Genomic DNA, 22528 nt, shown 5'->3' with positions numbered 1-22528 from the left:
ACATGCAAGAAGATATTCAAATTATATTCCTACCTTCAAATTTTACTTAGACGTCACAATTTTCCTAAACTGCACTTAAATTTCAAACGGAACGTACGCACTCTTCGAAAGTTGGTGGTTGACTGAGAGGCCCCAAGGCCTGCTTGTATACGCAATACGAAATTTGCCGAGTAGCGCCGACTTAAAATTCCGCTACTGTTTCAACTTACCCCGTGTTGCAACGTACCCCGGTCTCCCCTAAAATGAAAATCCTGCAGTCTCCCTCCACTTATTTATTAAACATTATTCAGCTTATTAAAATCCCCGACATGTTTCGGACACAGGTGTCCATCATCAGGGGATAAAAGGTTTAAAAGTATGAGTTATACGTCTCTGATTCCATATAAAATAACCCTGTATTTATTTTTCTTTAATTTTATTTGTTTACATTGTATAATATATCGGTACAATGTACAGTAAGTCATACATTCTTACTTTAAATATAAAATATATTATAAAATTGATATATCTAAGTTCCTGTGCATTTTTTAATGATTAATAATTTATATGGACTGTTACTGAAGAAATACTTTTACAAAAGACATTTTTTTATTTTGGCTGTAGTGACTTAATAACATTAACTTTTTTTTTAATTAATGTTTGAAAACTTTGCCATAAAATTGTTAAGAACTGAAAGGAAAACGAGAATACATTTCAATTAGGCATATAAGTTTATTATAAGCATATTAAACGAAAAATATATAGTATAAAACATAATGTACAGTGTAAATAAATTGTAAATAATTATATGTAAAATATTTATACCCCATTAATATTTTTCTTATGCTACCATCGAATTGGTATATGAGCAGGTTTAGGTGCTAAAATATATAAAACAAACATACGTTATAAATGTATACAACGTAATTCGTAACCATCCGATGTGTTACGGACATATTAACCATAATATATAGGAGACAAATTCTACAGGGTGTAAAGTTTTGTAACTTTTTTCAAAAACTGTTAGCTCAAAAATAGTTATAACTTTAAAAACCCATGTATAACATTTCAAATAAAATACATCAGGTTGTATGTACTGTGTTGTGAATACTATTAGACCATATAGAATATTTATAAGATAACAAACATGCCATTTTATCCATCTGTTATTGAGCCCCAAGATGTGAAATGGCATGTTAAAAACTAAACAAAGTTGCCAAAAACTCAATTATTTTATACCGTGATAACTTTGTTTAGATAAGTAAGTGTTAATAGGAAATGTTGTATATAAAGTACTTCCAGTAAATGAAAGGTGTACCTGTTTTGTTAAATGTTAAAAAATACTCAATTACTTACTCAATGAATAAACAATGAGGCAGTTTAAAAAAAAGTGGTTTTATTTCTGCATTAACTAAAAATAAATTATAATAAAACCGAAACTAAAACTAAGAAGCCAAACAGTGGTCAAACGAAAGGAAACAAGTGGAATTAAGAATGAAAATCGCTATTCTACAATGCGTGATTTATTTAGTGAAAACTAATTTATAAAAAGTACAGCATACTAAAATTAAAAACAAAAACATAGCGTGGGTGATCTCATGAATGATAGTCGTCTAATTTTAACGAAGAATCTTTAAACCTAAAAAAGAATAAATAATTTTTAACAATTTATGGTAAAATATAAAAGAAACACCACAATAAAGAACTGTATTTTATTCAAACAAGATTGCTACTTACAACTCTCAGTAAATAACACAATAAAATGTTTTAATTTTTTTTTTAAGATTTCGACCAAAATTTGCTAGTATGTTTACCTTTGGCAACTTTCTGTCCCTTTTTCCCTTTATCACCACTAGAAGCCGCTTCTCTACTATCAACCACCATAAGTTCATCTGTCCCGTCTGACCTTTCCTGAAGTTGTGTTTTTAATGTTTTCTTTATATTGACTATCTAAAATAACCACAAATTATTAAAAAAAGGTTTCTATTATAATGTAAAATAATACTTCTTGCTCAATCTCCAACTGCCTTAACATAGCGGAACTCTTCTCAGAATTGGCCCTACAGATCTGACTTTCCACACAGTGTAAAACCTTGTCACAAGCAGAAGACCAATCTTGCAAACAATTAACAATAGTATTTATATCTTCTGGCCTTATATCTCGGCCAATGGCATAGTCCACTTCTAGTTGACTGTTTTTTTGGTCTAGCTTTCCATGGATTATATCTGGAGAACACTCTAATATGTAAGAATTTTGTAAATATTTTGTAAAAAAAAACACTAACCTGCATAAATTGCCTCTATTATTAAGTCTTCTAAATCTCTTACATTTTTTATTTCTAATTCCTTAAGCAGAACGTCATAGGGAATGCACTAAAACATAACAGAACAAAAATTATTTAAAGAACAAAGATTTTAGGTGGAACAGTTGTTAAGATCATCTAGTGGTGGTTGCCTCCAAAAAATCCTTAAAATATTCAGAATGACTTTTCCCTTATCGACTTACCAATTTACAGTTATTTGATTAGAATAGTATGGTAACCTTATAAATTTCTTAGGGTACTGTAGCAATTTGTCCATAATAAGGAGTAGCTAATTTAATTAACCGCAGTGATTCAAGAAACCAGATAACCAAAAAGCAGAGGCTAAGAAAACTATTTTTGTCTCAAGAAATTGTTAATCACCGCATAACAGTCCTTAATACATATAAGTGTTTCAATCAAAAACAAGTGAATACTCCTCTCTTTGGAAAATTGTCAATGAGTACAGGATGTTTACAAACATGTTCAGAGCAAAGCCTTTTAGCTTCAGTCGAACTAGTTCGACGAAATGTTCCCAGCTTTAGGTCATAATTATGAGAACACCTATTTATACTAGCCCAGATAAATATAAAATACAATAATTTTAAAGGTTTATAATTAAAATGTGTGCCACATTTATGAAAATAAAATGTGGTGATGAAAACAAAGAAAAAGCCAAGTCATAGTCAAAATGACCCCATCAACAATATTAAAATAAATTAAATTAGAAGGAAATAGAAGTAAATTATTACCTTCACAGACAGACAAATAGAGCATTTGGTAGTACTCATCAGAAGAAGATAATCAGCTTGCAATTTGGCTGATCATCTTCTCCAAAGTCTAGTAGAGAGGACTCTATTTCTGATGTCACAATGTCAGAGTCCATCTAGCCCAAAGAGTCAAGCTACTCACATGAGAAAGTTGAATAATCAATAATATGACTAGCGAATTTCTTTCTTGGGTACAAAATCACCCATTTATTATTGAACAGAAATTCAGAGGTCATGTCTTAAGTTAAAGAGAGAATGACAAAGTTTGATCGATTCAGTACTTGCGCTGAGAGGGGAAATGCTAGACGCTGCATATCTGGACCATGCTATCGCTCTCTTTTTAACTTATGACCTACATTTGTTATTGTAAGCTAATACATTTATTTCCACACTCAAGACCTGAGTTGGCCTAAGTGTGTATATTATAACTTTATAATTTTGTATAATGTCTCCTGATTTAAAACTTGATTTATTGTTCCATATAAAACAAAGAAAAAAGTTAAATACATCAGGTCCAGACTATATTGTACCACTGAACCACTTCCCATGTCGACATCTAAATAGTTAATATGTGTGCATCTCATTCTGATTCTAGTATTCTCTTTAGTACTAAATTTTTATTAGTACAAGCTTAAATAAAAAAACAATCAAAAACATATTTATTATTGGCAATAGTAATAAAATAAATTTGTAATAAAGCAATGGCACAATGAAAAAATAGAGGGTACTCTCATAAGTCAAAGAATTTAAAAAAAAATTAAGTTAAAATTTATTATATAGAAAATGTATAAGTTTTCAATTTAATTTCAATTTATGTTCCTAACTTTATCATAAAGGTATTTAAATTAATATTTATTAGAATAGTTAAAAACATTTTAAAATTTGTATATGTTTATGGATAATTTTTGAGATAGTTTTTTATATTATTTGTTTTTAAATATATCATTTTAAAAGGTAAAGAATAAATAAAATAAAGCATACCAAATAATCAAAACTAGTGATGTAAAGGGCAATATTACCGAGGTAACATTACCGGTAATTTTGGTAATATTACGTAATATTACTGCAAGACCGGTAACATTGGTAATATTGGGTTTTTTTTCACTCTGTATACTCTCATTTATTCGCTATTCGCCCAGCTCTACTTGGCTTTACTGGCGCGAGGCGCAAGGACGAAAGACGATCGTGCCGTACTGAGTGGGCTAACGCTGCGCCGCGCCGCCGCTTTCTTGATGTATAGATCGGGGTCGGGGAATAACCAAAATATGAGTAATAAAAATTCTGTGATTCCCCGGCGTCCGTGGCAAGCGATATTTTGTAAACAGTCTCTCTGTATTGATCATAATTAGTGGCATTATTGGTACAAAAGGGTTGTTTATAGCCATTATAACTATCAGTGCAATTTTTATTAAATAACTGTAATTATTGTAGGTGATATTTAAACTGGTGAGTAAATATTTTTTAAGTTGACCTCTTCTCGAAATGCATGATGTTTATTTTGTAGTTGTGATAATATGGTTAAGCCAAAGAGTGATGTTTGGAGATACTACGATCTTAAAGATAAAGACAACTATTCCTTTAAAATAAATGCTACCAGACAGTTCCAACATTTGCTTAAATGTGTCAAAATACCTGAAAATATAGTACACATTCTTAAAAAAAGGGAAATTGCCTGTTAAAAATGTTTTCGGTAGTAACAATAATACCAATACCTCGCGAGGGTCACCCATAGTATTAGAAGATAGTGATACTGAAATTGCTGATTACGAAACCTCTCAGCAGGGACACGCATTTGAGTCTTTAGACTCAGAAATAGCTTCACTAGTTCAGCCTGTGCCTTCCTCAGCTAGTTCTTCTTTTTCAAGTACATCTAAAGCATCACAGGGTACAATTGCTTTGTATATTGATAACATGTCCTCTCAAGAACACAACAAGATGGATGAAATACTGGCAAGGGCTATTTATGTCTCAGGAGCCCCATTAGATATGACAACAAAAAAAGTATGGTTAGATGTATTCAAAACAATGAGATGCGCATATAAACCGCCTTCTCGTTACCAGTTGTCAAATCCACTACTCGAATCCGAGTAGACTAGAGTACAAGCTGCAGTTTCTTCAAAAATTAGTGAAGCACCTATCTTAAGCTTACAAATGACTCTATATTCAATTTTGGTATTAATACACCTCTTCCGGTATTTTATAAATCAATCCATACCGAAGATAACAGACATTTAGCAACATTTCTGGCCTCAGAAATTGAAAAAGTATTGGAAGAATTGGGAGCTTCAAATTTTTTGGCTATTGTCACTGATAACGGAGCTAACATAAAAAAGGCTCGTGAAATAGTTAGCAGCAAGTACAATTACATAACTATTTATGGTTGTATTTGTCACGGTCTAAACCTTCTGGTTGAAGACTTCTTGAAATTAGACCATTTTTCCAATTTTAAAAAGAACATAATTTCAATTGTATCAGAGTTGAAAAATTCGCAGATTTTACATGCAAGGTTTGAAAAAATCCAGTTAAACAAAACAGGGCGATACATCTCTTTAAAATTGCCAGTAAAAACAAGATGGGGTTTCTTTGTTTCTTGTTTGAAAAGCTTTTTGGACACTAAACATTCATTGAAAAGTTTAGCAGTTGATGATAACCCAGATATTTCTGATGTTCTTTCATCAAATATAGTAAGACTTCTTCAAAACGAATTTTGGTTACAAATAGAAGCAACTTATGACTTGTTCCAGCCAATCTCTGAGTGGATAACGTTTTTTGAAGCTAACGGGCCAACAATCTCAAAAGTGTTTATCTGCTTTTTTGAAATAAGATCTATATTACGTGACAAAGTATCAAATTTATCCGCTACTATGATGGAATCCCAGAAAATATGTTCAATTCTTGAAAAACGAGAAAATAAATGTTTAAAACCCGTTCATCTGGCTGCTTACCTATTAGAACCAAACCAACGTGGCAACAATTTAACTGAAGCTGAAAATTTAGTTGCGACGGAGTTCATCTATGAAACTGCAAGGCGTCATCCAAAATATTCTTCAGAAGTAGGTCTTATTATGGAAGCACTTGCACAGTACAAAATTAGAGATGGTAATCTTTTTGCTAAGGAATTTGTTATTTCCAGCGAAAAATCTATGTCTGAGCATATTTGGTGGGCAGGAATTTGCGCCAGTTCTAAAATAAGTAGATTGGCTATAGACATTCTAAATTTACCATCGTCAACAGCCGCATCCGAAAGAACGTTTAGTACTTATGGATTTATTCATCGGCAAAGAAGAAACAGGCTTACCGTGGAAAGAGCCAAAAAACTAACCTATGTTGCCCATAATTATAATTCACTAAATGAAGATCATTCAAGAAGAGAAAAAGCTACTGAGGATTCTGAGGAAGAAATTGAAAAAGAAGATCTCGGTTTCGAAATTATAGACTTGACTGAATTAACCAAGGAGAAAGAAGAATCAGATGATAAGGTTGGGGATGATGAGGATGATTTACCATTATCCACTCTATTATGTAGTTCATTCTGACTCGTTTTTTTTGTGTTTCCTAATGTTTTTACAGTTTTGAATTAAAAAAACTAGTATTAGTTAAAAAGCTGTTTTTTTTAATAAATTACCAATATTACCGATTTTTAAATTACCGGTAATTGTACATCTATAATCAAAACATTAAAATCAAATAGACTTAAAATAGACCATAGGAATCCAAGGAATGTCATTTTATGAAAGGAGCAGTAACCAAAATATGATTGAAATATATATATTTCTTATAGAGGGTAAATCTTGAAATAAAATGCTTCACCTATGATTTTGAATTAAAGTTTTTTAAATCTATATTTTATCTATTATATACTGAATTCATGAATATTAAAATTTGTCTTCAATTTTCACTATTAATGTGTTTACTCTTGGATAACACAATTAGCGCTGCAACCACTACATGATGATAAGTATGTGAATAAATGTATGAATTATAATATATGATTAATAATATTATTAAATAGGTAAAATGAAAATCCTGCAGTCTCTCTCCACTTATTTATTAAATATTTAGTTATTTAAAATTCCCGAGATGTTTCGGACACAGTGGTGTCCATCATCAGGGTATAAAGGGTTTAAAATTGGTGTTAGATATATGCACCAGGATTTGATTCCATGTTGAGGGAGACTGCAGGATTTTCATTTTACCTTAACCTATGACTTCACTGCAAATATGGACTATTTCTTCACCAATATTATTATACTTATTATTGCAAGTTATAAAAAGTACAGTTCCAGTAAACAAAATAGATTTGTCCCATTTGTCATCATATTTTTTACCATAATAGCAAATTCTTCTCAATTAAATTTATTTGTCATTTGTTTAAACTGCTCCTCTCTAAAAACACTGCTGTTGCATAAAGATTTTTATCATTTTAATTTTTCTAGGGTAAGGCAATAGTCTAAAATTTGCATAGTCTAAAACATTATCTATTCTGGATAGGTATTGCAACAAATTTTAGATATCCTGTTGTTTTTGAAATTTCACTATTATGAAGTTAAAGAAAGCAGGGAAAATTTACCTGCAGATTTATTGCATGACAATGTAGTAGGAAGATGACATAACAGTTTTAACAAGAAGAATAAATACACTGCATATTAACATCATTAAAATCCAATGAGCAGAACCTTATTGAATATCTTAACTCATTTAACATTTCTTGTTTCCTTTAGACACTTTACACACTTAAGTTAAGTCTTAGTGGAGATATAATATTAATTTAGTAAGACTTACCTTAGACTTGGTGGCAAGGGTAACAATGGTAAGATGTTGCAACTTCTTTTTCTGAGCAGGGGATAGCTGCATAAAATCCTGGGGATTTGCCAAATAGTCTTTGTATGTACCATAGGCAAACAAATTCAAAGTACTTAAATAAATTTTGTGTGTGTTTAACAGCTGGAAAAGGATAAAAATTGCTGAATCATCAGGTCAAATACATGAAATTAAACAGGTCCAGTGGAATCATTACATTAATAATTAACATCATCAATTCATTCAAAAGTCTTTTGTGCAATATAGTCTTAGATTAAACAAATACCTCTTAGTACCTGTTGTAAAGCCTTTAGTGTGCAGCCACATATAAAGCTGGTAGCAGAGAAGGCGTACTTTCAGAGTACTTTCGATGCTGGCTACACTTGTCATTGGAAAGCTTATTATTTGTTATTTATTATTATTTGCGTCTTTCTGCCATGAGCTCCATGGTATGTGTGGCCATGCATATTTAATTTAAGGCAATGAAACGCTCCGCCATCCTCTCCTATCCGCTTTCCGCCTTATGTGTGGCCGCACACTTAGTTAGTATTTGTAATCTGGGTTTGTAGAGAATTAAGTGCCTAATAAGGTGATTTTTGGTACTTAAAGTTTATGTGTGTGTTTGTGGTACAACTATGTTCGATTTTTTAAGTCAAAAAAATGTTTTTTCAAGAAGAGAAACCTTAAACATTCTTAAATGAATACTGCATATTTACTCTCATAGTGTTTGACTATGCAGTGAATACAGAGTATTATAGAATCGAGGCCATTTTACCAAAATTATAGGTGATATTGTTATATTATTTATGAAATAAGCAACTTACATCTGCAACATTGGGACTGTCCAAAAGCTCTCCAAAAACATAAACTCCTGGGGCTTCTAGGGCTTGTTTGACTAATTCGACACAGGCAGCCCCTTTTGCCGATTTAGCTAAAACGACAAACTGCTCTAAGGCATTAGTGGTGGTAGATTTGTCTACTACCATGTTTCTAAATGATTTTCAAATCTTCAACAATCAATAACTGATTACTTATATATTCTTAACAGGATTGAGTATCAAAACAAAACTGCTTCGAATTTTTCATATAAATAAATAAAGATTTCATAAATGTCAACTGTCAAAATGGATTTTTTTGAGGTTAGTAGAGTTAGGCCTCGTCTAAATGTTGCGGCGACTGTTGCTATTGTGTGTGTTGCAAGAGTTCGCGGTCACTTTTTAAATCTATATTATACCTGTATATCCCACCCATCGGCACGAGAACCGGAGCACTTTAAATATTATATGATTTCTGTTAATTTTTTTAAAAATATATTGTAATACTATATTATTCTAAGAACCTATACAAATAAATCAACATGTTTCAAGTAATTTCTAACAATCATCCTGTTAAATGCCTGCTATTAGCCCTGACAAAGCAGACGCTATGCCTGCATTGATTCAAGACGGAAGTAAGCATTACTATGCAATGCTATAATCCACATATAATATAATTTATACACTATTTTTGGAAACCGAAGTCCATAAATCAGGAAAGACAAAATAAAATCGAACTCGTAATCAGCATAAAAAATAATGAACTATATACATATGTCTGCCTACTGCTTTTGGCTGTAGGCCATTATCAAGTCTATGACTCTACAAAAAAATGGAAACCAGTTAAAACCATCATAGAAATAATAAAAGAAAAAACAAAATTGCAAATGGGTAACTTTAAAATTAAGGACTATGATGAAAAGGGGAACAAAGAAAAATAGTACACCATCGTTACGTAAATGCGTTTTGTTTGAAAATATGTGTACCATTCAACATTTTCTTTGCCTACTAAGTTGAGTAGATGAAGATGCAAATAGGAAAGGACAAAGAACATCGTGTTGACTGGGTGAAGGATGATGCAGAAGTGCTTTTTCTTCTTCTTTTTAGGCCTTCTTTCGTTCACTGCTGGACATACGCCTCCTCTAGGTTATGACAAATCGTTTTATCCTCTGCAACCTGTAGCCAATTTTTAACGGCTGTTTCCCTTATATCATCTAACTATATCTTTTGTGGACGACCTATACTTCTTTTTAATGATCTCGGTTGCCATCGCTTGTGGAAACCTAAGACTATCGAACCTAGGTGAGAGTCTCCTTACCTACTGTTCTGGAGGTTTTCTCGCGGTGTGCCGAGCTTCTCTTTAATTTTGTTTTTTAATTCTGTCTTTGCTTTGCAATCCTTTCTATTATGTCTATGACTCTTCTGTGATGTTTAATTTCTGTATTTGGTATTCGATCCCTAAGACTTATGTCAAGCATTGACCGTTCCATAGCTCTCTGCGTTGTTTTGAGCTTGGTTGCGTTTTTTTGAATTAGTGCTATCGTCTCTGTTCCATACGTCAATGCCGGCAAAATACTTCAGAACAGAAACTCTCCCATAATAGTTCTAATTAAACAAAACGGTGTTTCTTGATTTTTAAGTACGTGATTTGACATTCTGTAAGCGGTCCATCTAAGCTTAGTCCGCCTTGTTATCTCGGTAGTTTGATTGGACTTCTCTAGTTTGGTGAGCTGGCTGAGGTAAATGAGTTCTTGTAGGTTTTCTATACATTGTCTGTTTATTTGAATTAGTATTTGCCTGCCTGACATAATTTTTGTTTTTCTGTAATTCATGTGTAGCCCTATGGCCTTTGAGGCTTGGACAAGATCAGTCAGCATCTGTTCAAGTTCAATTTTCCTTCTACTTATTATGACTATGTCATTTGCAACGCGCAGATGGTTGAGGTTAATGCCCTCTATATTTAGTACCTTTTCTTTCCGATTCAATGCTTTAAATAAGTTTGGAAGAGACGGCGTCACCCTATGTCACATCTCTTTCTACTGGTATTTTTCTAGTCGATGTTGTTTTATCTATTTTAACATGCACGGTGGCATTTTTATATATATATTTTAATAGAGTGGTGTATGTAACGGTATGTTATATTATTTAGGATGTTGTATGTTATATTGTATAGGATCTGGATAATTTAATTGTGTTATATAGAGTGCTGTTAAGCTGAGAAGGGGACAATAAATGGCGAGAGCTAAATCTGTGCAGTGCTCATAATGCCTATTCATAGTTATTATTTTACTGCACACCTTTGGCCCTCGTCATTTATTATCCCTTTCTTAGCTTGGAGCACTCTATCACACGGTTTGAGATGGCACAAATTTTCGTGACTGGGTGTTTTCTTTTTTCATTAATACATATCCAGATTGTAATGTGTGACAGTTTTCACCTGGTAGTCTTGTTGCACACATCCGGACGAAGGACTAGTGATGGTCACGGGTAAATTCATGAACACAATCTGTGAGCGGATGCAACATTCACTTAGAACAAGGCCATATGATGATTGCTCTCAGGATGTGTAAGAAAATACCAATTCTGACATCCACATGCACTACAGAAAGTAAGGCAAACTAAGGTTAAAGAAGGGGTTTCAAGTCGAAATCCCGACAAGGGAAGAATAGTCGGTGAACCAAATTAAAGAGCCAAGTGGTTTCCAGTCCTAATACACAGATGGATCATGGATGAAAAGCACCAATTCAGCCGGAGCAGGAGTGTACAGCAACGAAACTAACACAGGGGTATCCTTCCTGCTAGGAAAACACACCACAGTTTTCCAAGCGGAGGTGTATGCTATACTCGAAGTAGCAAACAAACGCGAGGCATTGGAAGGTAACGGGGGGATTTGCATCTACTCCGATAGTCAAGCTGCCCTCAAGGCGATTCAGAGACCCAGGGCCAGCTCAGCGCTACTCCAGGAATGCAGAGACGCATTGGAAGGGCTTGCAGCACACAGGGAAGTGAGACTGAGGTGGGTCCCAGGACACCAAGGTGCCGAAGGCAAGGAGGTGGCCGACGAACTAGCAAGACAAGGTTCCGTTAACCCCTTCGTAGGCCCCAAACCTTGTCTCGGTCTTAGCAAAAAACAAATCTCCCATGCACTTAATAATTGGGCCTGGGAAAAAACAAGAAAGAATTGGAGAAAGAGAGAAGGATGTAGACAGGCCAAGGAAATGATACCAGACCATGATGGCTGCTAACAAAGACCCGACAAAGTATCAAAGACTTGGTGGGAATCCTGACCGGGCACAACAGTCTAAACAGGCGTCTACACCTTCGTGGTATAAGAGAAAGCCCACTCTGTCCGAATTGCGGTACAGGGGAGGAAACTTCATACCACATACTAGGTATCTGTGATAGGTGAAGTCGCCTGAAAAGGAAAATTTTCAGAGCAACGACACTCCATCGGGAAGATCTTTAAGATCTGGACTGGGACAACGTGCAAGCCTTTATTAAAAGAACGGGTCGACTCAGTGAAGACCGCGCATTGGGAGTGGAGGCGTAGGGTTGGGTGATTCTGGGGCTGGCGAAAAGGGACTGTTCAGGCCTACTTACCGAGCTCTAGCTCCCCCACCCTTACTACTACTGCACACATTCCTAGTATGTACCCTTAATTTTAGCTAGTTCCTATTCCTTCTCTTAAGTCTACTTGTGTTCTCATTGCTCTTATGTTATACATATACTGCAATTTGTAGTTTTTCTTTTGGTGGTGTAGGCGAATATTGGCCTCCGCCAGAATCCGTGGATGAGATTTGGCGTCGAGCGCACCACCCACCTGGGTTATATTTCAGTTCTGTTTTTAATTTACCATAATAGAGGGTGTTTTGCCGTAATCTTTCATGCTGGCAGGGTGAATTGGAAGATGGTTTTAGGAAGGGATGGCTTACAGAAAGCGAAGGATAGTTCATCTTGATTTGGGATGATAGAGGAAAGTCCTTGAAGTATGTCAAACCCTTTATTGGAAACGCTAAATAGTACCTACCCACTACTCACCTTCATAATACAATTGAATAGCCTAGACGAAAAAGGGCCCATCTGTGCAGTTTGTCGAAAACCCGTTTTTTATGAATTCTGATTCCTTGTCAAAGTTGGCATATACCGAGTAGAAGAAAGGCCCACTAAACGTACTCTAAAACGGATTGAATCAGCTGTTTTTCTCTGCTGAGAAGAATAAGGGCCCATCTGCTACATTTGGGCCTTTCTTTCGCCAAGTTAAATACCCATAATTTGTGTTGATATTTGTAAACATAACCTTCAAATCATAATAATAACAATAAAATATCAGTGTGGTTTTTGGATTTTTGTTTCTTGATTCATATAATCATGGATGTCTTAGAAAATGAGGAAGCAAGTGTTATAAAATTGAAAAGAAAGAGGAAAATTGAAAAGTGGAAAAGTGTCAAAAATAAAAAGTTAAAGGCAAAAGGGGAGGAGTACATTGGTAAATCAGGAAGAAAAGCTGCTAGACAAACAGGTTAAAAATGCAGGTAAGTTAGGATTGTAAAGAATGTTGTATATAGTTTAAAATATATCTTATTTTTGTGTAGATGTAAACGAAAATGTCTTACATCATTATCAAAAGAAGAGATGGCTCGTATATTGAAAAATTTTAATGAGATTGGAGATCATGGGGCCCAGAATGTTCACTTACAACCTCTTATCACAGTATCGTCAGTAAACCGAAAAAGAAAGGGAGTGTTCAAGAAGAAGTTTAATTTTTCGTATAAAGTGCATGTCGGTGAAAGGGTGTTATCTGTATGTCGTGAAGGCTTTGCCAGTTTGCATGGAATTGGAGTCAAGAGGGTGCAAAATATTGGAGCATGCAAGACTTTAGCCGCTGTGCCAACCGATAATCGTGGCAAGCACACTAACCGAAAAAACAAATTATCTGGTATTGTTGTTCAAAATATTGATGCACATATACAAAGTTTTCCATATTATATTGTGCACTATGGACCAAGCGGTGAGCGAAGAAGGTATCTGTCACCACAGCTGAGTGTTTTGAAAATGTATGAAATGTTTCTGGAAAAACATTACCCAGAAGTCCTACTCGACGCCAAACAAAATGATCTGAATTTGCAAAAATTGAAATGTGAAGTGAAATATTCTTTTTATCTACAGTATTTTCGTGACAACTACAACTACACGTTTGGTCGCCCTCGTTCAGATGTTTGTACTACGTGTTCAGAAATAGAGGCCAAAATTTCCCGCGAAAAAAATGGCGCATTAAGAAGAGGTTATGAAATAGATCTTAAGTTACATAAGAAAAAAGCAAAGCTATTTTACACAAAGATGCAAGAATGTTTGATGAAAGCTAAAGAAAATGAAGATACAGAAGTTCTCTGCTTCGACTTTAAACAAAATATTCCCTGTCCACATATGTGTACTAGTGATGTCTTTTATAAAAGACAACTTTGGTTGTACTGTATGTCCATTTACTCTGGCAAAAAAGCAAAGAGCATTATGTATACTTGGCCTGAAAATATTGCAAAGCGGGGCTGTAACGAAGTTCTCTCTGTACTTAACCATTACATAGAAGCATTCCTACCTAGCACTGTTAAAAAGTTATATATATTTACTGACGGTTGCAGGGACCAGAATCATAACCAAAACATGCTAAAATTTTGGCAGTCATTGGTACTTAATGGAAAGTTTAAAAATGTTTAGCATTTTTTTCCACAACGGGGTCACAGTTTCCTGCCTTGTGACAGGCATTTTGCTGTTATAGAAAAAATGCAAAGAAAAAGGGAAGTAGTTGAATCGCCTTCAAATTGGAACAACATCATAAGTACCAAATTTACCGTTGTTGAGCTTAAAAGCAATATGGTAAAGGACTTTGTAGCCGGATTGTCTGAACCGTTTTTTAAAAAAACCTTCACCACAAATAAGTTAAAGTTTCAAATAACCAAATACAAGTTCTTTGACTTTAAAGCTGAATCAAAGTACTTCATGTTTGGCAGCTTTTCTTTGAATGGTGTGTGTCCCGATGTATTTCGTCTTCTGAAACCTGGCGTTGAACGTGTCCCTATACCCGAAAAGCTTGCTTATTCTGGTGATATACCAATAAATGCCCTAAAACTACAAAACATCAAGGAGCTTTGCAAGTTTTTGAAAGATGAAAATGCTATCGCATTTTATATACCTTGTCAGGTGCTACATGTACACACGAGGATGATCAGGAAGACCCTTAGCTCATGGAAAACATATTTCTGTATAAAAAAACGTAATTAGATTTTCAAATAAATATTTTTCATTTCCTGTTTTTCATTTTATTTTCTAGTAGTACTTTTGTAATCTTCAATAGATTATCACTTGGAAGAAAAAGGGCCCATTTTTAGAATTTTTGTAACCCTGTATATTCTGTAGACATATATTTTCAGAAAAAAATTTGGTGTAAAAACATTTTGAAATATGTCACAAATACATAGGTCAATTTCATATATTACATTTTTACTTTCTTTATCCGAAATACAATTTTTTGCATTTCCTGAAAAATCCACTTTTTCAAAGATGGGCCCTTTTTCATCTAGGTCATTCAATTAATAAAACCACATTATTTATGAAAGGAATATAATATAAATAAAAAAATATGGTAAAAATATATTTTCTGCCAAAAGATAAACTCGTAAACTCGCGATAGACGAAAGGCAAAACAATTAAGTTTTCCGGCGCCCAGATTTTGCGATTCGCAAACATAATGTCGCCAACAATCGCAAATCCGCTTAAGGTGTGTCGCTCGCAAAAATCTATGCGCTGACACTGACTGACAGGTGACAGTGACATTTCCGAAATTCTTATTTGTTTTGATAAGTTGAAAGTCCAATTCGAATTGGAATGAAAACTAAAAATACCCAATCGAAACATTAAAATGTATCTTTCATGTTTTCCCAATGAAATCAATTTTATGTGAAAATTATGTATAACGATGACAAGGATTTGTGTTGCTGCGAATGATTATGATTTATCCAATGAAAGAAACCATATACTTGCCTGCTGTTGTAATTGCGTTGATTTAGACGAAGTTGTCGACAAGGTAAGCGATAATCAGCTTAAAATGTTCTGTCTATAAAATTGTACGTTTCAGTTTTATTAAAGGAAAACGAGTACCGGAACATAATAGGGCTGGATTTATGAACACCATGAGAGATCGACTGAGAGTCCCTTGGATCGGAGGGGCAAAGCAAGTGACTTTTGATTCCTTACTTCCTATTTTTGTTTTACCCACCATGTTTACAATAGCCTCATTCTCCTTATGGTGGACAGTATTCTCCTTTTCGACTGTTGCCATGTTCCACCTACTTATATTCAATTTTTTTATCAGGACTCTACCTCAAACCAAGTTCTTCTTTGTGTGGACAGCTACCTCAATTGTTCTGCTTTATTTCATATTTGAATTTGTTGTCATTCCATTTCTAGAAATTCTAGTCGAAGAAAACATTGCCTTGAGTATCCTTATATTTGGGTTTATAATGTGCCTTTATCTGACAAAGTTGAGAGCCAATCAACTTACAGGAATGTGTGAAAATGAGACTGAGTATAACCTGAACGGGAAGGATATTGCAGGATTTTATAATTGTAGCATTTGTGATAGTAGGATACCTGATAAGGATCATCATTGTGTTTGGTAAGGATTGTGTTTTTTAAGATAGGTTATCTGAAAATTGCCATTAGGGAAAGATAATGTGCTTCCTCATAAAATTCTAACAGGACAATGGATAAAGGTCTAGTTTAGCAATTTTTCTGAAAATCACATCTAAAATTATGGGAAAAGACTTGAAATGTGTAAGGCTTAATACTTCACCCATTCAACCCTACTATAAAATCAAATATACAAATTTTCAAGAATTTCTATTACTTTAAAAAATTTACTCATTTTCATGAAATGACATTATAGGAACATTTCCTTACACCTTAATGTCAAAACTTGACCTGATTTTTCCATAATTTTAAATGCAGTTTTCAGAAAAGTAGGTTTGGGTGTATAATTCCATATATGACTAAAATGTATAAATGTCAAAATTAAGTTTGTTCCTTTTTTAAAAAAAAAATCTACTTAAAAATATTGTTTCCGGTAAAATTACACACATTTAAGCCTTTGCCCATAATTTTAGTTGTGAATTTCAGAAAAGTTGCTAAACTAGACCTTTACTAGAAAATGTATAAAGTTTTTTAAATTACATGACATAGAAAAAAAAAACTATATCATGACATAACATAATTAAAAAATAATCATAGAAATGAGTTAAGGTAAACTCGCAATTTGCAGAAGGCAAAACAACTCAATTTTCTTTAAATATTGTGCAAGCATATTGTTGTTATAGGTTGTTTTACTAATTGAAAATCTATCTAAATCAAAATGTGTGAGTATATAGTATATATCAACTTTTTTGTTTTACAACCTTTCTTTAAATAATTATTGTTTAGACTTATTTCAAGTTCTACAAAAAGAAATAACCATAGAAAACCTTATTTAATATAAATAGAATCAATCATATAATAAAAGGAATAACTTGACTCTTAAACTTATCTATTTACTACATAAAAGTTGATTCAAAAGTATATGTGAATCATCATAAAAATAAAATAAAATTTCTTGTTAACATAGGTACAGAAATGCTTCCTAATGGAGCTATGCCCCTTTAAATGGGTCACATACTAATTTTATTTAATTTGCAATATTTTTGTAACCAAACATAATTAAACACAGAAATCTGGTGTATTTTACAAATATTCAATGTTGAATCAGATTCTGAATCCTAAAATGTGAGTCAGTGGAGAGTCTTACCTAATATTGAATAAATATATTAAATAGGAAGCTTACTAACAACAACAATTGCAAAAATATCTAAACTAGTCAATACAACCTAAAATAACACATAGTTACAAGCATTAAAAATCGCAGGATAACACAATTATTTTAAATCTAATTTAACAACATTTCTATACTAATACAAATTAAAATAGACTTATGTGTGTAATATATGTTTTTTCATTTTTACTGTTAGCTCTCTTGGTTAAAATTCAATAAACAATATATATTCAGAGCAAATTGTTTAATATTATCTTTTAAGCTTTGCTAAGCTAATATTAAACAATTTTGCTCTGAATATATCTTGTTTGATTATGATGCCTTACAATTCTGCAAGCAACACAGCCGCTCTTTTAAAATCAATTAGCCTGTATAAAAAATCCTTGACATGAAACTTGTTTATTCATCATTGAGTACCCATGAATTTCCCCCTCAAAATATTTTGGAAGCTTTCCCTTACCTTATTTAAAAATAAAAATCCTCTGCTTATACATATATATGTATATGATAATATAATCTTTGCTTCACAGAAAACTTACTAGCTATGGATTAAGCTACAGGGTTAAATGGCTGTATTTGTTTTAAAGAGGCATAGCTTCTGTAGGAAAGGAACTCTTTGTCTTATTTTTATGCATGGATTTAAGGTTTACGTTTACTTTTGTATCAACTTGTATATTGATAATATAATCGAATTTTCATGGCTATTTATGAAAAAAGCTACACATAACATAGTATGTGTAGATTTTTTCTAAATTTTATTTTTTAAATGCATTTTTTTAATTCTCAAGAATTATTTCCATATTGTGAATTTGGTACCCATAAGCTTCATAGTCTTCAAAAACAACATACTTACTGAATTAGTCCTAGTCTTACAGTACAGTATATTTGTAACATTATTAAAGAATTACAAAATAATACATATGGTACATATTGCTTGCTTAAGTTGTATCTGGGGAAGAAAAAATCATAGATAAATCTGACAAAAATTACAGGGCTGTTACCAGGATCGACAGGGTATTTTGGAAAATAAATTTCATATGAGTTGGTAGAAAACGTTTATTGTACATAGAATATACATAAATTTGCCAGGCGTGTGTATGTAAGCAATGAAGGGTATTTTGCACTAAGGAACCTTTAGAACAGTTGACTTCTTCGAATCTTCTAGTATCCATAAACGAATTTTTGTCTGGTTATTTTTTAATAAGCCTGTGTGTTCTGGTTCGCCTCTTTTCCTTTTTAGCATAAGATAGCCATGGTAAACTCGATGGTAAAACGTATCTCGATCAACGTTATTATTGTATTAATACCTGTTAAAGCCAACAGTGATAAATAACTTTCACTATTCTTTCATTCAAAAAGATTCTGTCAACTAAAATCCGAATCTAAATTCAGCGTTTTCCATGAAGGCCAAAAAGAAAAAAACAATAGTTTCCGAGCCTACAAATTTTATGTACTAAAGCCGTACTTAAACGCAGTATAATAAAGCAAAATTACGAAAACTTACAATTTCAATAAGAATCTGCTATAATAATGAAAGCTTATTTTTAAATAATATTCACATCTGCACAATAGAATAACCTTCATAATGCTCATGATTTTCACATTCATTTAAAATTTAACCCTCATTTAGTTCAAGCATATCCTGTTAAAAATTAAAAAACTAAAATAAAAGCTGCTATAAAATAGAGACCTGGTATAATAGGAGAGCCCATTGCAATACAAAATAATAACTAATTCGAGATTGTAAATGAACCAAATTAGCAACTTGTCTTCTCAGTTGTGAACCTATGCAAATCTTTAAAAAATGCAGAAATTGTATTTTTTGAATTAATTCTTGATAAATGAATAAAAAACTCTGTCTTGCTCGATTCTTTCTAACAAACCTATTGTAGTCTGCAATTTGAAATTAAATCATACACATTATGTATTTTAAAAACTTTTATACCACATTGTTTCTTATAATATTATGACAAAAACTGAGTTGTATATTATCTAATGTAAAGGCATACAAGCAGCAATATACAGCAAATTTTTTTTTTTAGGTTTGATTGTTGTATAAGCAAACATAACCAGTGTTTATTTTTGTTGTCGCTATTTTTTGCCATTGCGGCATTATTGTACAGCTCAAATCTAACCCTGACCTCTGTCTGCCATCCATTTGAGTTCTTTAAAACCATTCTGTTACCTGATGACTGTTCTGATGTGTATTATCAGTTTGAGTAAGTAGTATTGAACAAAATTACATGTCTAGTAATTAACAATGAAATATTGTTATTTTCAGATTGGGATTGTCATTTGTATCAGCAATCTACAGTATTCTAATAGCAGTTTGTCTGTCTTTTATATTATTTCAGCAAATAATGTTAATTTCTTTAGGTATACCGTTAAAAGATTGGAATAAGTTATCTATTATGTCAAAATTGTGTCTTGGTTTAAACACTAACAGGCCCCATAATAGAGGCATTATTAAAAACTGGTCCAGAATAATGTGTCAAAATACTCCCAAATATATGTCAGTAATGAATAGAGACGTTTAGTAGTATGCTTTGAATGTAATTCTTGCTTTTATGATTTGATCACAAATATTTAGCTTGGAATTTGCAATTTCTTAATTTATATAAGTATTACACCTTTTAGAATAGTACTTGAGCCTAAAAATTTTATATATTTTCAGAAAAATATAGATTGAAACCTCTAGGATATTAAAATGTTATAAGGTTTCAAAAAGTCTACAGTTTGTATATGTTGTTTATATTAAGGCAATAAATTATTTTTTTTAATCGAGTGGTATTAATTCTCACATAGGACCCTTCAGTGACCAAAAAGTATAGACAATTCTTAGGACAAGAGTATTTGTTTCTGTCACTTATTGCGGGATATCTATAGATTTAAAAAACTTTGTAAGAGGCAGTTTAAGCTAGATGTACAGCATATAGATTATGAATCTATTTTGCAGCAACCATTTTTGAATGATGAAGTGACTCTTCAGTAATAATTTTAATGAAATCTTCAATAAGCATGCTTCCCTAAAACATTCAGTAAAGAAAAAGTACAAGCCTTATATTACCGAGACAATAAAGCAAATAATTAAATTTGCTTTTTTGTAAGAAGCTGCTTTTAATAAGGAAAAAAACTGGTCAAACAAAGAATTCTACTTAGACATAAAGAACTATCTGTTTTTTGCTATTCTTAGTGAAGAAAAGGCATACATGTCATTTCAACTTTACAAACATAAAAGGGATACAAGATTTGGCATAAATTAAAAGATTTAAATATGAAGGATAATAAAAACTGTGAAATACCTACTCATCTGAAAGATGTCAACGAAATAAGTAACGCTTTTGCAAATGTATACCTGTTGATATAATTTGCTACTGAATTTCTGTCGGGGTGCAAGGCTGGAAAAGCTTAATAATGATGAGCTTGTTCTTAAAGACATCTCAGAATATGATATAGGTATATGTACATGTTAGTTAAAAGAATAAAATCAAAAAATATGGGTATTGACAAATAAATTATAATTTTATTCTCTTTAGCATTGAGCTTATTGCTCCATTTCTGAAAAAGCTGTTAAATTTATCTCTACATAAAGGAGAATTTTCACAAACCCTCAATGTGCAGTCTGGTTTTTAACCAATATGGGCTCCTCTTGTGTTTCTTGCCTGGTACTGTTAGATTTCAGTAAAGCTTTTAACCTCATAAATCATGAGATGCTAAAATGAACTTCTTCAGTTTTTCAGCGAGTGTTTGCAAATGGTTCCGAAGTTATCGTCAACTGAGAACACAGATTGTGGAACTGGATGGAGCAAGACTGAACTTGTTACTGGTTATGGAGTTCCCCAGGGTAGTATCCTCGTACCCTTATTATTTAGTATGTACACTAGCGAGCTTCATAGGGATACTCATAGGTTCTAATACAACAAAAAAGCAATTTCTTAAATTTAATTTTACTATTTTGCACATAAGTAACAGTGTTTTTCCTTATTCAGCATCAGCAAAAAATCTTGGTGTCAGTTTTGATGAGGTCCTCCTAAACTTTCAGGTACATGTCAATAAAAAATTATCCTGCATGTATGCTTTACTTAAAAGTTTGTATTAATTTAAATATAACTTGCCACAACTAAATTAGTGCAATATTATTTTTTATTCCTCACTTTTGAAATAAAGAACTAAATTCAGTTAGCTCAAAATGCTGTATGAAGTTTGTTTGTACACATACAAAAATTTGACCACATAACATATGTTAACAATAAAACACTAAAATATGAACGGACAGCAGCTTTACAGTTTGGTGAGTTTGTTTATAGAATTTACAAGTCGAGGTGCCCTAATGTCTTTCAGATTAGACGATTTCAAATACCACTGCATAGTACTGAAGGTTCTAAAAACTCTTTTGCCTATCAGGGTGTATTTTTGTTAAACTCTGAAGTATACAACTTAATAAAGTCATACTCACTTTTAGCTTTCAAGAAGTAATACAAGGCTTCTCTGTTAAATTCACATGGAACTTTATTGTAATGTTAAGTAAATTTAAGAAACGAGTTTAGCATAAGTAGTATTGTATTGAAACTGCCCACTAATACTTCAGGTAGTATGGCAGAACACGTATGAAAGTTACCTTTTATGTAATATTTTGTTGCATAATAAACGTTTATTTAATTATTTATTTTATCAAGGGCGTCGCCAGAGAGGGGCAGGAGGTTAACGCTAAACCAGTCATCCGGCTAATTGAAACTTTACTTTTGAAAACGTATATTTCGTAACTTATCACTTATTAATATCTAATTTAACTTAATAATTAGGCTATTAGGTAACTTCAATCTAAGATAAGGCTTTACTATACCTACGCATATTTACATTTCGGGGGCTCGAAGCGCTCGCAAGTGAAAAGCGAATTGAAACAATTACGCTCACTTTGAGCCAAGAACTACGGAAAACGTACGACTTTGCCAAAGACGCCCAGTATCTGAAAAGAAAATTCAATCGTTCCTGGTTGGAAATGTACTCACC

The 22528-nt window shown here is 32.7% G+C and overlaps 3 protein-coding genes across 4 annotated transcripts; 2 read left to right on the top strand and 1 right to left on the bottom strand.

Annotated features, from left to right (window-relative positions):
- Window positions 1-1486: 1486 nt before the first annotated feature.
- On the bottom strand, window positions 1487-8952 carry LOC126746649 (COP9 signalosome complex subunit 7b). Of its 2 annotated transcripts, XM_050454989.1 has the most exons (6): window positions 8674-8950; window positions 7832-7993; window positions 2265-2352; window positions 1985-2205; window positions 1794-1929; window positions 1487-1618 (listed from the first exon to the last, which is right to left on the bottom strand). In XM_050454989.1, the coding sequence occupies exons 1-6, from the start codon at window positions 8833-8835 to the stop codon at window positions 1599-1601; spliced, it is 789 nt and encodes a 262-aa protein (XP_050310946.1). In that variant the 5' UTR covers window positions 8836-8950; the 3' UTR covers window positions 1487-1598. The 2 variants fall into 2 exon arrangements, with proteins under 2 accessions (XP_050310946.1, XP_050310945.1); XM_050454988.1 differs by lacking the exon at window positions 1487-1618 and having other exon boundaries at window positions 1678-1929; window positions 8674-8952.
- LOC126746653 (uncharacterized) lies at window positions 5760-6626 on the top strand. Its single transcript, XM_050454992.1, has one exon. The coding sequence runs from the start codon at window positions 5914-5916 to the stop codon at window positions 6583-6585; it is 672 nt and encodes a 223-aa protein (XP_050310949.1). The 5' UTR covers window positions 5760-5913; the 3' UTR covers window positions 6586-6626.
- Window positions 8953-15503: 6551 nt separating the features above from the next.
- LOC126746655 (palmitoyltransferase ZDHHC23) lies at window positions 15504-20296 on the top strand. Its single transcript, XM_050454995.1, is given in 5 exon segments — window positions 15504-15660; window positions 15662-15741; window positions 15794-16333; window positions 19561-19737; window positions 19800-20296. Coding segments are annotated over 5 exon segments (1089 nt in total). The 5' UTR covers window positions 15504-15624; the 3' UTR covers window positions 20056-20296.
- Window positions 20297-22528: the final 2232 nt, after the last annotated feature.

This window comes from Anthonomus grandis, chromosome 17 (genome assembly GCF_022605725.1).
Source record: "Anthonomus grandis grandis chromosome 17, icAntGran1.3, whole genome shotgun sequence".
NCBI lineage: Eukaryota > Metazoa > Arthropoda > Insecta > Coleoptera > Curculionidae > Anthonomus > Anthonomus grandis.
Note: the sequence above shows the minus strand (reverse complement) of the source record. Positions and strands in the feature narration are given on the sequence as shown.

Bases quoted from the DNA above. Each gene is read 5' to 3' on its own strand.
- LOC126746653 (XM_050454992.1), top strand. From the start codon at position 5,914: ATGATGGAATCCCAGAAAATATGTTCAATTCTTGAAAAACGAGAAAAT.
- LOC126746649 (XM_050454988.1), bottom strand. From the start codon at position 8,835: ATGGTAGTAGACAAATCTACCACCACTAATGCCTTAGAGCAGTTTGTC. The intron at 2,206-2,264 runs GTTAGTGTTTTT...AGTGTTCTCCAG, and splicing joins AATAGAGGCAATTTATGCAG to ATATAATCCATGGAAAGCTA. The intron at 1,930-1,984 runs GTATTATTTTAC...TGGTTATTTTAG, and splicing joins AGTTGGAGATTGAGCAAGAA to ATAGTCAATATAAAGAAAAC.